The following is a 15,050-nucleotide window of genomic DNA, read 5'->3' as shown; positions in this document are numbered from 1 at the left end:
TGTAGTTGGGCTAAATGGGTTGGGTTAAACATAGTTACCGTTTAGTGGTCCAATCTGGATTAAGTGTCTCATTAATTTCTTGCCCCTCTGAACGCAATGGCTGTAGGTATTGTGTTTTATAGTGTTACAGACATTGTTTTGTTGAATGTAGCATGTTAACGGCTTAATTCGCATATTAAAAGACCGCAAATGTGTTAGTTTTGCATCGCTAATTGCTAGCTAACGTTAGCATCTTGCTAATTCATTTCTACAGAAGTCATTTGTGACGCGTTCATTTTTTTATTTTCTTTTTTTTTTTAGCAAGGGCTAATGCTCAGTCAACCTAATTGCGACCTAAACGCTCATCTACCTGGCTCATGAGACTATCGAGTTTGGCGTGCTGTTGAACGACATTCACATACACCGTGTATCCAACATGTTATGATAACAGTTGTTTCCTCGTTGTTTCCTCATCCAGAGCAACACTTCGATAGTTATTTCGTTCCCGCGTTAAGTACCAGATTTTTTTTATAAGCTGCTGCAGCAAAAATTGAGCAAAAAAACTATTTTTGTCATGGATAAGCAGCAGTTGACTATAGGCTGCAGGTCATAACATCTGATATTTATACATAAAGATGGAACATGAACGTTTTTACAGTTTTATTTACTTATTTTTGTACTGCCTGCCAACAGCAACATCCTCACTTTGACAGACTGAACATGTTGTTTAGTCCCAACATATTTATAGAAAATTGAGAGATGGATGGATACAATAATCCCTTGTTTATCTCTGGGGTTACGTTCCAAAAATAACACGCGTAAAGTGAAATCCGTGAAGTAGCCAGCTTTATTATTTTTCATTATTTCACAATGCAATACTAAACTATAGAATAAAACCAAAAATCAAAACCTTTTTTAAAGTCCCAAATTTGTTTAAAATAATCATTTTAATACAGTAATACAAAGTTGACAGAGGAGAGACGAAAGCAAGCTTTTGGATCCTCTTGCCTTTTGTAATAAATTGACAAGTGAAAAACCAATACAGTACAGCGTCAATATTTTATTTCGAGACAACGGTAAAGCTCCTGAGCCAATCAGGATTCAGAGCACAATGTGCTGTAAAAAAATATCCACACTGTAAAAAATCCGTGAAGCAGAGAACCCGTTAAAGATGAACCGCGATACAGCGAGGGATTACTGTATTTTAAATATATCAACAACAGAATTCTGCTAAATAGCAGTTGAAACTTGGAATCAATACTTCAATAATATCTTTTTCTGTGTTCTGTTGTTTAACTGATAGATTATTTAATGAACATATTGATACATTGTACATAAGTCATATTTACAGTCATAATTGTGACTGACCCTACCCCTATACAATCATATATACCGTATACTACATATCAAATTTACACGTCAAAAATGTTTATACAAGACATTGGACTTAGACATATATTTAAAATTGTTTTAATAATTTAATTTAAAACTCTTTTTGAGTATAGCCATTGATTCACATCTTTTCAATTCTATTTCATACAGTGGCTGTTCCATAAACTGACACCTTGAACAGATAACACACATTTGCTTGACCCGAAAACTTGCAGATAGGCCACACTGGGTTAGATAGGGAGCACCCTGGCAGTGGTTCATGTTGGTATTTCCAATACTGATTTCTGATTGTTCCTTTTTCGTGCATAGTTGTGATTTCTGTTTTCCTATTTAGGTACAGTTAGTATAAGGATGTTTGTTGTTGGTTTTCTTGCATTGATATCCTGATTGATTCTTTTGTTGATGCTTTCCATTCAAGTTGATGCCCTCAAGTGGTACATGCTATTTCTGTTAATAAACAATCTTTGATTTGATACTATGTGTTCAGTCTCTATTCGGGTCTGCCTTTTGCTCAATCCATCACAGGAACCAGCTGGTCAACAAGCAGAGATGCAAAATCAACCACGGATTAGGGACTCAAGAAAGCCACAAATATATAGACAAAACAAACACCAACAAATCTTAACCACAAATCTTCTTGACGACTTTTTTAAAGAAAAGCAACTATCAAGTTTTTGAGATTTGGTGTTTTGGGGAGAATCTTGCGTATTTTCATAGTGTTTTGACAGTTGGTGTTATCCAGCAAGCATTTGAATCTTCATTTTTGAGTGGGGTACAGTTCAAGTGATGCAATCTGGCAAGAGAATGTGGTGAATCACATTTTTTTTTTTCAACTGTCGGAATTTGCAAAATTACAGAGAGGGTTGAACATCGCATTTTCAAACTGGGATTGAAGAAGCCAAGGCACACAAAGCGGTCCTTCAAAAAAACCAGATGAGTCCCAACTGATAATGAATAAATCCATCTCCAAATCCATGTCTTGCTCTAAATGTTGAGTTTCACCTCATGTTGTGCTGTAATTGTTAAGGGTTGCTTGTGTTGCTAAACCAACCAACCTACCTTAGTTATGGTACAATGGTAACATCACGTGAAACGATTCAAAAAAAGTTTCAAAACTTGACTCTTACTCCAATATATTTCCTTTTTAATCACACAGATATGTGTTGTTTTTTATGAGGCACTTCTAAAACACGCTTGTAAGCATTGTTCATTCTATCAGTACAGCCAACTGAGCTGGAATGGAATGTAAATAGAAGGAAAAAACAAAACAACAACGCACATGCATAAAAAAAATAGTTACGGTAATTCGAAAATAAAATCAAGATTCTAAAAATAAATATAAAATAAATGTGAAAATGAATATACACTCAAAAAATATTGATATTTAATCAATCAAAAATAAAAAACATGATTCATGGTTAATTTTAACTTGCACTGTATTTATGACTATTTTTATTTGTTTTGTTTCACATTTGCATATTGTTTATTTTTTGTATATTATCCATCCATCCATTTATTTTCCAGAACCGCTTATCCTCACAATTGTCGGAGGCTTGCTGGTGCCGATCCCAGCTGATTTGGGGCAGTAGGCAGGAGACACCATGAACCGGTTGCCAGCCAGTTGCTGTGCCCACTGAGACAAACAACCATTCATGCACTCAATCACACCTAAGGTCAATTTAGTCTGTCCAATGCACCTGCCGTGCATGTTTTTGGAGAGTGGGAGAAGCAGGAGCGCCCGCAGAGAACCCACGCAGGCTCGGGGAGAACATGCAAACTCCACACAGGAAAGCCAGAGCAAGGTGGTTTTGAACTCGGGCCACTGAACTGTGAGGCGGATGTGTTGGCCACTGCAATGCATGCAAAGCATACATTTTAGGCTTGTAGAATAGGTGTACATTTGCCTTCAGCCTTACACGTGGCCAACCAAAACCACAGGGAGCACTAAACTGGAAAACACAACTGTGGCCTACATGGGCTGCATATAATTTGTCCAGCTCGAACCCACATAAGAACTATCTACGTCCCAGTTCAAGCCCATACAAGCAAACATACGCGAGGAAAACATGGTCAAGACATAAAATTTCCCTTCTCAAACCCACTTCACATCCAGTCTGAAAACCACGTAAGCCCATATGGGCTGACATGTGGCAACCTGGTGGAAGCCAGGAGAGAAAAAAAACAAACAAAAAGTCAAATGGAAACCCACAATGGCCCACATGGGTTACATATCGTTTCCCAAACCAGAACCCACTTCAGGCACATTCAGATACCAGCTCAAGGCCAGATGAGCAAATACAAGTGGAACACATTTGATCCCCGTGTAAAAATGTACGTACAAAAAAAGTCGCAACCTTCCTAACATCAAGTCAAAACCCATGAAAACCATATGTGCACACACTTTTGACAGACTGGTGGAACCCAGGAGCAAAACCAAATCATTGAGTAATTTTCCTTTATTTAGACTCACTAGGGAAATAACAACAATTGTAAAACAATGATAGTAATAATAGCAATAATAGCAGTGCAAACCCTTGAACAATTCAGAATAATATATTTGAATGTGTAAAATATATTTTTAATTTATTTAAACAAAAAATGAAAAATAATTTCTACTGTTTGTAAGTCTATTTTACAAGAGACATAAAGTCCAGCCCAATGTATTGCATTTAATACAATGTAACGATTATATTTCACGTTAGGTAAATACAGGGAAGTAGTTATATAACACACGGTATGTACTGTATGGTTAAGACTGTGCGTCATACTTTCATAACTGAGGCCACTTTGTGTAATCCAATTAAATACTTACCAGGATGTTTTCCGTTAACGGCTGTTTGTAAGGTTGACAAAATATTGTCTTATCGTGTTACCTGAAAATACTCTCTCAGCTTTTTCTTAGACATTTTTTTTCATGTTTTCTAAACATGAAAAAAATAATATTGTGGTCATGTCTGCTGAATGTATCCTAACCCTAACCCTGAAAACACCCTGTTGCAACAATAAAATGATTTGAAGTTTCAATGCTTTATTTTTTGACACAGCTGAATTTGAATTTGTCGAAAAACCCTAAAAGTCATCATCACTATCTGACACACCAAATAGTTACTCCCATTTAAATCCTGGACATTCTCTTCTCGGTGCTCGTAATTTGCACAAACATCCTTGTTACTCTTCCACGGGTAGTCATTTTTGGACTCATCCAATATGTTTGAAATGGAGGTCTTCAGAGATGGTTTGCTGATCATCTTACTTGTGATGTACCCAAGTGATGGCTGTTGTGAGATCAGAGCATGAGAGGTCACCTTTCGCGGATTCTCCCTCCACCTGCAGATATCCATGCTGGATTGTTCAAGCACACGTTCAAGGACTGAAGGAGACAAGTCAAGCCGTCTTTTCCTTTACATAATGGCCGAAAACATTATCCATGCTGCCTCATTGTTGACAACAAAGAGGCAATTAGTCGACGCTTTATGAAAGTGCATTTGTTTGCAATGTTCTGTGCTCTATAATGGATGCATACTACGTACAGAATATTGAATTAGAGGTAGATATAATCATTTTAAGCCTTGTAAATGACACTATGTTCTTATTTTGCATTCAAATTAATGTTATTCAATCATATATGTGGAAAAAAATTGGTCTGTTTTGAGTTATGCGGTTATAAGTCAACCCCCTAATATGGCGGTTAAAAATTAGGAAAAAAAACTCAGAGAAATACAAAGGAGCAATACTCAATGAGGCACATGTTGCAACATAGGTACATGCTGTCCTCAAACTCGAAAGATTATCCCCCATGATAATATGGGGGATAATCTATTAACAGCTTTGTGTATTACCTCTATATAAAAGGTAAGGCATAGTGCAAGCACAAAACAGGGATTGCAAAAAGAAAGAGAAACCCCTCTTTGTTTTGCATCTTTTTCTCCTCAGACTTTGCAGACTGCAGCTTCTTGCGGATTCAAACAATATACAGGTTAGGCTTCTGCTGGTGCCACATATTATCTTCTGAGTTGTACTGACGTTTGTAGTGAGTTTATATGTGATCACTGATGATAATAATATATACCAGTGGTTCTCAAAGTGGAGTCCGTGGAACCCCGGGGTCCGTGGCCTGACGGCAGCGAGTTTGTGAAATAATTTGGATGTTTTGGAACTGATTTAGTTTATCTTTAACAGTTACAGATTTGTGCCTTGTTTAGCTTAGCCTTTGTTTTGGGGAATTTCTTGAAATTTGTCAAAATGCATTTTCTGTCTACAATTGCTTGCTATTGAAGCGATGAAGCCAGCATAGCTAAAATGGAATTTTAATTTATAATGCTGTTTTTGACTAAATAATTGGCAGGAACCTTTTGGGGGGAAATTAACCTGATTTGTTATTATGAAGCAGGCAATTTGCAATTTTATTTTCTAAACTTCAGTATTGCTGAAAAGTAACAAATATACATGTTGTCAAATTGAATATGTTGCTGAATAAAAAGGGCACTTATATTTGGCTTAAATGGGATTTCGCTGACAAGGCTTCTAACTGCTGGTTGTTGTTTGGCAGAAATTGCTAAATGAGAACCAATATCCATCATTTGAGAGTCCTATAAAGCATGGTAATGCCAACCAGTGGAGATGTTTGCTACTTGCACTCTCATCCCTTGAATTAAACATGATGGTGTTTATAGCCTATTGCTAGACCCCTTTGCTGGATTTGTTTCGTGTTACACTTATGTTACTGTGTTGTGTTTTAATTGCAATGTAACTGTAGAACCACAGACATGGTGTTAACTTCAAGTGTAAGTACCAAAAAAGAATTAGTATGAGTGCAGACAGAAGTAGACCAGCACCACAAATGAGATAAAAAGTCAAATGTCTAGTGGTGGGAGAAGGTTGGGCAGAAATACACCGGCGGACTGACGAATCGACTATTACAATTTCATCTGACTTGAAAAAAATTCGTGATGGCACAGAGGGTGGTGCTCTGACAGATGACAGATGTTGGACCAGCAAAAAAAAATTGAGTTACTCACCTCTGCTATTAACAGAAAATAAACATTTTGCCCCGGACTTTTCTCCTTCGATCTCGCAGTGTTTTGGGTGAATTTGGAAAATTCCGGTTGAAAATGTAAGAGTAGTAGATTACTATTTTTTGTGTGCGTAATGTATTACACTACCGCGTTACAGCAAAAAGTAATGCATTATAGTACATTATTTTTGTAATGCATTACTCCCAACACTGTTATTCACACACTCCTTTATTAAACTGTATAAACAACTCGTTCCATTCATCAAGTATTTTCCTGTCAATGTTGGAAATATTTCAGGAAACTATCAAATTTAAAAAAAATGAATGCAGCAGAACCCAAGGGCATCAGCGTCAACCCTCCCAAGTTGAAGGAGAAAGAGACCAGACTGTTTAAGAGCAAGCCTCCCAAAGCTGGACAAAATGAGTAAGTTGACAACCACAAATATACTATTGTAATAGCTAATCACAATGTTAACATATTAAACTAAAAAAAGGAATCTGCTCCCTAGATTTGACGATATGCCTGGGATAGACGGCATTGGAGGTATGCATTATAGAAATAAGCAATAGGTGAGACAGCCCCATCACAGATCAAACATTTCTTATTTTCCTTCTTTCCTTAAAGATGCAGAAGTCATCTGCCCCTGGGAGGCCTTTGGGGACATGGACTTGAGTGATCTGGCCCAGTTTGGCATAGTGTAAACTAAATGCCATGTGTGTAAACCATGTGTTTATTCATGTGATCATCACTCTCCTCTTTGATTGATGGAGATTTGCTGGTATAATTTTTAAGTGGGAACATATGATGTTCTGAGGTGGCAGACGATCTTGGACAGGAGTCCTAAAAATTAACAAATTCTCAGTCGCTTGCTACAGCAGCACAACTTTACGCATTACCTTGTTGTAGTAAATCTCAAGAAGTGTATGTTGTGAGTTTTTTATCCTGTTTAGCCCAGTACTTGTAAAAGTGTAACACACTGTATTATTACTTGGGTTTAGTACAGGTATAATAGTAGCACAGTTGAGACACTGGAAAGGAAGTCTGTCAATCTATCTACCTATCTATCTATCTATCTATCTACCTATCTATCTATCTATCTATCTATCTATCTATCTATCTATCTATCTATCTATCTATCTATCTATCTATCTATCTATCTATCTATCTATCTATCTATCTATCTATCTATCTATCTATCTATCTGGAATAGGTTGTGTTCTCTTTATATTATGTTGTAATAAAGTCATATATAAATATCGCATGGATATCTGTCTGTTATTACTTCATTGATGTTGATACTTAAACCAGTGTCTGTGGTTTTCAATGCTCCCTGGATTGAAGAAACCTGACGAAGCGTGTTGCTTGGTGCCGATTGATTTTCAGTTTTATGAACAGACTGTGCAAAAAAAAAACAAAAACAAAGTGGCATTGAATAAGCAAAAGCAAGCAAGTTTTGCACAGTCTCACTTGACAGTTGACTTGAGTTGCATTCAAGAATCACCCACACAATGCACCAAGAAGCAATGACCAGTTTTTGAGCACTTTGCAGGTGGCACGTGAATTTTTTTAAATTGTTTGAACCAAAATCAGACAATAGCCATGTCACCTTTATAGCCTCTACATGTGGTAGACATGGCCAACCATCTTTTGACCAATACTAACAGCTAAACGCTGGGAGAATCACTGGACTTCTCGGGGAATGGCGAAAGAATAACTCGGCATTGTCTTCTTGCACCGGTCGACCTAAAAAGGCCTTGATGACAATAGTGATCAGGTGTGCGACCGCTGACCCCGCCGCCTCCTTGTGACTGCTGGAGATCCCCGCCTAAAATCACACACTGAGGAATTGTTGACCAATATTGCATCTAGCGTTAGCTAAATTAATAACTCACATCGTCTGACTGACTAGAGTTTAAATTTGTTATAAATAGCTCCTGGTGAGGAAATATTGCATTTTTGACTGTAGAATTGGGGTGTCTTTGTTCTAAACTTAGCATATCTAGTTACCTTATTCTTCCTACACCTGATGTTTCTCACTGTTTGGGGTAGAAATCCTCATCACAACAAAAATCTTCTCCTCGTCAGAAAACAGGTTGCGTGCTTTAAAATATTTCTTCATTGCCAAAGGTAAATATTCTTCTGGGAAGTAAAAAAAAAAAACCTCAAGAAAATATATTAAAATGTGCTATCACATTATGAGAACTTGTTCAATTATTTTGCATCTAAAAACCTATGCTGAACTAATGCCAAAATGTTATGATCTATGAGACAATTTAACAAAGCAATTATAGTACATTTTGATATGCATGACATTAGCATGTGTTAATGCAGGAAACAGCGGTGAATATTCCATAATCATTTGCAATGTATTAAAAGAAATGCTAGCCAGTTACCCACAAAGCACAAATGTAAACTAGTAACATTACCCACATTGATCCCATGCCTACTCAAGACCCAGGGGAGCCACATTTGCCACACGTGCCCCAGATGCCAATGTTCATTGGGCAATTTATTGCCATTTTTCATCATTTGTTCGCAGCAAGACATGAACTCTGAACCTTTGGCTTGTAGCAGGGTTGTCAAACGTACAGCCGTGGGCAGGATCCGAGAAGATTTAATCCAGTCCTTAAGATATCACTATAGTACAATAAATGATCATCTTTGGACAAAAACTGGCTTTGCTTTTGAGGTGTCATTACAAAGGTATTCTTTTTTTTTTCTCTTTCAACCACTAAAAAGGTTCCGTGGCATCGGACCTAGCCACACATACATGCGCATACATGTAATGAAAAACAAATTGGAATTAGTCTCTTTTTGGACAAAAAAAAGTAGTATTGTGTGTAACCATAATTCTAAATGTCCTGCTTTGTACTGTATGTACTGTATACAAGTGGAAAATGGTACACAAGATTATTTCAATTTTTGAAAAGGTAAATACCACAAGGTATTTATAATAACCACAATTACCACCACTATATGACAAGAAATAGGCACGTTGGCCATCTCTGTATAATTACCATAATTTTACCTGTCCGGCTCGCTTGACAGTTGATGTTTCTCCATGTGGCCCCTGAACCAAAATGAGTTGACACCTCTACTTTATACTGTATTTCAACAACTTAAATATTCACACAGAATTTTCTCATAACCCCAAAAGTCAACTTACAATATTGAGATAAAAAGATATGCATCATTTCATTTTTTTTTTTTTTCTGTCCTTTATGGGACCTATATCTACTTGTACTCATTTAACAGAGAACCTCCAATACATGACCATTATCTAACATTGACTGTATCATGATACTCAAGAGTTTGAGCATTGACCTAAAATCAAGTAATCTTCTGGTGAATATATTCTAGACGCTTTCCTTCTGTTCTGTTGCTGCTAATTTGATGCCTTTCTTTATAAGAATAGACTCTTGCTACATGTCTTGGGAACTACGCCCAAAGAAAATTAAGCCTTTTCTCCAACACCTTTGTGTTATTATGAAAGCAATCTATACTTAACCTTTGTATTTAAAGCGGTATATTTAGACACACCACCATATAGATAATCCTGCTCAAGTGTCAGCGAGGAGTAGGACGTGCATCATGACACACTCTTCACATTGTGTCATGTCTGCACATTAAGTACTAATACAATAGACACATTTTGTATGAAGATATATTTAATCAACCGCAACAGTTCAGTTTTGGTTGATGAACTTTATTTTTAGACTATTGTACAGTAGCGCGAAAAACAACTGAGGAACCAAATTGAAGAACACAATCATGATATATGTTAAAGAAAGACTGATTTTCATTTAGTTGTGTTGGGTTCAAAACCAGAGCGTAGTACAAGTCATAAAAAGTGAGCGACAGGGAATGAAGTACTTTGTTTTTCTCCCGGTTTGTCTACAGAAGCTTATTTACCTAAGGTTGAACCTAGGATTACTCAAGATGATGTTTTAAACCCCCCTTTAAGCCAACATTCAAAATACCCTTCAGCTTCTATTGCTGTATGACCACCAAATTTGTCACAAAAGCTCTGGTGGGAGGTGCTTAAACCATGACTATAAAGGTCAGTTCATAATATGATGAGGTGACCAATAGAGAGTCTGCAAGAAGAAAGGAAGTAGGCCTACTTCAAACTTTGTCTTGCAGCTACTTTATTGACTCTTCTCTGCAAAGACACTTTTCTTTGGAAACCAGTCCTTCTACAGAAGAAGCAGCGGTAAGTCAGAATCAGAATAACCTTCATTGTCAGTGTGAAATATCATACAATCAGGAAAGATTAAATTGAGTGTGGTTTGTTTGATATATACTGGATTATGTCTGTACATCATGTGGTATCAGTTGTCCCTGTCTTCAGATTAAATGTAACATTTTGTAAATGCCATTCCATTATGTTCAATGTAATTCTAAATGAAAAATATTGAGAGCATTTGTTTTTTTTTAATTTTTTAAAAATTGATACGTAATGTTGATCAGATATAAAAGTGCTTTCAAATATTCTTCCTTTTTAAAAGGTACAATTTTTCGTCACTGTGAGTTTGGTTTTCATTTAATGATCATTGTGATTCGACTTTGCAGTGAATGGTGTAGAACTGCTTAGCATCTTAGTGAAAAATGGTTCAAATATTTTGGTGACCTCAAGTTGCTATAAGACAAGAACATTATGTTTGTTAAATAAATACCTACATTAACCAGTAATCAGTGAATCTATTTCAGAAGTGCCAGAATGGCAGAATTTGATATACCTTTGGAAATACGGTCCAATACAGTAACTGTATTAAAGATCGTGGTGATATCAAGAAACTAATAATGCTTAGATTTGTCTGTGTATATATGACCTAACCACTTGAATAAAATCTCTCAGTATGATACAGATCACTACACCACGACAAATTAGGGCAACAATAACGAATAGCTGGAGGACTGTCCGATGTATGCCAAAAAGGTTCCAGGACTGGTCTCACAAAAGATATAGTTCAAGCACGCGAGTCACTAAAAGTTGTCCCCTTTGTTGTGGGTCAGATGCTGCATCAGCATGCCTAGCAATGGATACTCTGATGTTTACTTTGGCTGTAAGTGACGAAAGCTAGGTCAGTTGAAATTCTGCATTGTTCATGGCTGAGAAGTACAGGAGCATACTGGAGCAAGCTTCCTAATTACTTGAACTGGCCTCATGTTCATTTATACTGTTTACCAAACTCAAAAAGCTTGTCAAAGGCATCCATTTGGAAAATCTAGAACGCTTTGAGATGGCAGTGATTATGTGTCAGGTTCATGCAACCTAAAACATTCAATAAACAACAAACAATCAGGAAGACATTGGCTTTTTACTCGTGAGGAGAGCAAACAGGGACCTACGGCATCTAAGAGTTCCTCCCGGTCTGGTAACACTTTCTGTCCGCCCCTCCTTTATTTGTGAGGGTTGCCCCTAGTTACATAACTTGCTTCCCTGATAAGTTAGGGGAGCAAGGAAAAAAATCAGTTTCTGATAGTGGGGGATGTAGTTGGAAGCCCATATACATTATAAGTTCATGCAGTCACTGCTATCTTTTTTTCCCAGGAACATGGCGACAAACCCCATTCTGTTCTGTACCAAGTGTGTTAGACTATTACTATTACTCCAAAAGGTGAAAACTGCAGTTTGTATATTTTATATTCATATTTTGTGATACCAGCTGTTGGAAATGAGAGTTCTCACGTTGTTCAAGTATCTCTGACAACTCAGTGACAATGTAAATGAGAAGAGAACATTCTGGACTTTTAAAGACACCACAGCAGCTCTTGTATTAGTGTGAATTATTATTATGTGAATTGTTTGTGTATGTGGTCATAATGCTAATGCTGATCATTCGGTGAAAAATAGACCATAATCCTTGTTCTGAACCACTTTTGTCACAGAGCACAAGATGGATTAGTATGATCTTATTAGAAGTGGTTTGTCCTCTACAATCACACTGACTCTGTTACAGCTTACCTTTGACTTCAGCACGGACACAAATGGCATTAAGATATTAAGCACATCATCTTGTCAAGTTAGAGTAGTTCCATAAGATGCTTGAAAACACTGAGAGGTTTCAACACAACATTATTGTTTGAATGAACACTTCGGTTAAAATAGTTCTACCCTTTTTCTTATTTTTGATTGAAAGCGACCAAGATGAACGCAGCAGCTGGGGAAAGAGGAATGAAGGCCACTCCGCCTAAATTCAAACAGAAGGAAACCAGACAGTTCAAGAGCAAGGCTCCCAAAGCTGGGCAGAAAGGGTAACCGATTTATAATGCTGACATCATGTTGTAGACATATCAGCAAACTCTTTGACACATACTATGTTTCCTTTAAAAGGTTTGACAATGATGTTCCAGGGATGGAGGGACTTGGAGGTAAGTATTTACAAAGTTGAGTCTTGAACATCATTGCATGTTAAGTTTCACTCTCTATGTAATGTTTTCCCATTTACTTTTCAGACTCTGCAGTGATCTGTCCATGGGAAGCATTTGGTGACATGGAGCTGAGCGACTTGGCTCAGTTTGGCATCGTCTAGACTCACATAATGGCTCTCGTTGGATGAGCAACAAGTTTAATGATTGAAGCAGTAGTACTTAATAGCGAGGTCATACTGTACCTCTGAGAAAAAATGTTCAAGCTCACACAGACGTTTTATTGTCACGAGAGGCTATATTGGATTTATAAGTTTGATGTTTGGATGTAAAATCACCCCTAATGTTCAAGTGTTATATCTATGCAGTATATACAAATTTGGTACGAGAGAGAAATCAGTTGGACGAATGAGAACATCCAAAGCTGCCCTGTTTTTGTTTTGTTTTTTTGGGTGAGATTTTGAGATGTTTTGTGAGATATACTGATGTCTGACATCCATAAATAAATCACAAATACAAATCTTTTTTTGTCAGTCATTTTGTGTGCCTTGATAGGATGTGCACAAACATATTTGAGTAATTAATCCTATAAATTATAGTTCAACAATTTTCCATTTTCCTGATCAAATTTATGGCATGCACATAGTATTATTGGAGGTTGATTCTGTACTGATACTTTGTAATGTTCTCATGTGGTTCAAAGCAAACATTTGTCACTGACAGCTAAGTAATTTATCATAATTATTATAGCACTTGTGTGGGGGTTTGTGTGGTGTACAAAATTCATGTTGAGAAACAAAAGGTCTGAATTAAAGGGGAGGTCAGGTCAAAAACATCTTGATAATGACATGTTCTCTTTACCACAACTGGTCTAAACACGACATTCTGATAAAAATTGCACTTGTGTAATATGACTTTTATCCATCAGGAATTTTCCATTTTACCTCTTCCCAACAATAGCACCACAGTTCCTAAAGGTTCAGGTCATGACAGTCTGTGAAGGGAGAACCGCACCTCATTGGTGGAGTGACCCTTGCCATGACGAGTAGGAAAGTCAGAGAACAAAGACACAAGCACCCAAGTCAAAGTTCTGACCAGAACAGAACTAAACCAGAAGCAACCTGGAAAGGATTTCTGCTGTCTCGTCTTGTACCTGAGCTTTTATTTAAAGTCATCTGATACCAACATCATAATCGATTCAAGATACTGTAACATGGATACATTGGAAACACCATCTGAATACTGTATTGTCTGTTCTATTGTTATAAACTCTGTCATTGGCTTCACTCCGTACCTGGGCATTCTCTGGGGGAAGTCGGACTCGAACATGAGTAAACACCACTTGTGCTCTCTGGGCACACTACTTCTACCATAGTTACCTAAGTTGAATATAGAGAATATGCGGGTGATTGATAATATAGGATAAGTGGATATATAGAAGAACATGTACTCCTTTCTTAATTCCCTTCTGTTCATCAAGTGTAACGTAAGATCAAACACACACCCTTTCTCTTGATTTTGGATGTAGTAATCATAGGTCTTACATCCTTTGAAAATCTTCATAAGTGGTATAATCAGAATCAACCAATAACTCCACCACCTCTTAGCTTAAGCTTTACATCATTGAACATACGCTGGAAAATTCTGTGAACTAGATACCTGAAACAGGGAAACAAGAACATCCAAATAAGGCCAATATTGCAACGCCATTGCTTAATGACATGAATGAGAGTGCATGGCTTCCGACAACATTTGGAGTTCCTTGAGAGTTTTACTGACCAAACCATCAGGGTCTGCTGTATTGTTAGGAATAAACATGCAGCATGGGGGAAGTGAACAAAATAAGAATTTCATTGTGTGGTATTACTACGCATATGACAAAACTCTTGAACCTTGACTTTCAGTTTGTCAGTAATGAAGACATAAATAATATAATAGGTGCACTTTGTGCACCACACCTAAAGAACTGTCTACATTGGCAAATAGCACCAGTAATTTGACAAACCATTCAGAGCGGTGCCATTGTAACGTGAAGTTAGCAGAAAGAAAAAACGGCGAAGATTGACAGTGAGGATAAAACAAAACAGACAAAATGGTCGTTCTCTCAATCAGGGAAGCCACTTCCACCTCAAGAAGTTAGGAGACTTGTGGCGGGTGTCGTGTATAGAAGATATGCAGCCACTTTCCACTGTGGATTCGCCAGCATTTTGAAACCTTGTCAGCGAGATCCCTGTCGCAACTAGCAATAATGGCAAGGTAACTTTCACTGTACAATTACTATTAATAATAGCC

At 37.2% G+C, this 15,050-nt stretch overlaps 2 protein-coding genes across 2 annotated transcripts; both read left to right on the top strand.

The window, feature by feature from the left end:
• Nucleotides 1-5,211: 5,211 nt before the first annotated feature.
• On the top strand, nucleotides 5,212-7,651 carry LOC148425138 (retinal cone rhodopsin-sensitive cGMP 3',5'-cyclic phosphodiesterase subunit gamma-like). Its single transcript, XM_088413744.1, has 4 exons — nucleotides 5,212-5,347; nucleotides 6,684-6,809; nucleotides 6,895-6,929; nucleotides 7,011-7,651. Exons 2-4 carry the CDS (start codon nucleotides 6,706-6,708, stop codon nucleotides 7,085-7,087), a joined length of 216 nt encoding a protein of 71 aa, XP_088269870.1. The 5' UTR covers nucleotides 5,212-5,347; nucleotides 6,684-6,705; the 3' UTR covers nucleotides 7,088-7,651.
• A 2,763-nt stretch (nucleotides 7,652-10,414) lies between these two features.
• Nucleotides 10,415-13,280, top strand: LOC148425137 (retinal cone rhodopsin-sensitive cGMP 3',5'-cyclic phosphodiesterase subunit gamma-like). The gene is made up of 4 exons (XM_088413320.1): nucleotides 10,415-10,599; nucleotides 12,530-12,644; nucleotides 12,724-12,761; nucleotides 12,846-13,280. Exons 2-4 carry the CDS (start codon nucleotides 12,538-12,540, stop codon nucleotides 12,920-12,922), a joined length of 222 nt encoding a protein of 73 aa, XP_088269446.1. The 5' UTR covers nucleotides 10,415-10,599; nucleotides 12,530-12,537; the 3' UTR covers nucleotides 12,923-13,280.
• Nucleotides 13,281-15,050: the final 1,770 nt, after the last annotated feature.

This window comes from Hippichthys cyanospilos, chromosome 4 (assembly GCF_059441005.1).
Source record: "Hippichthys cyanospilos isolate Australia breed blue-spotted pipefish chromosome 4, RoL_Hcya_1.0, whole genome shotgun sequence".
NCBI lineage: Eukaryota > Metazoa > Chordata > Actinopteri > Syngnathiformes > Syngnathidae > Hippichthys > Hippichthys cyanospilos.
The sequence above is the reverse complement of the archived record's forward strand: the minus strand, read 5'-3'. Positions and strand labels throughout refer to the sequence as shown.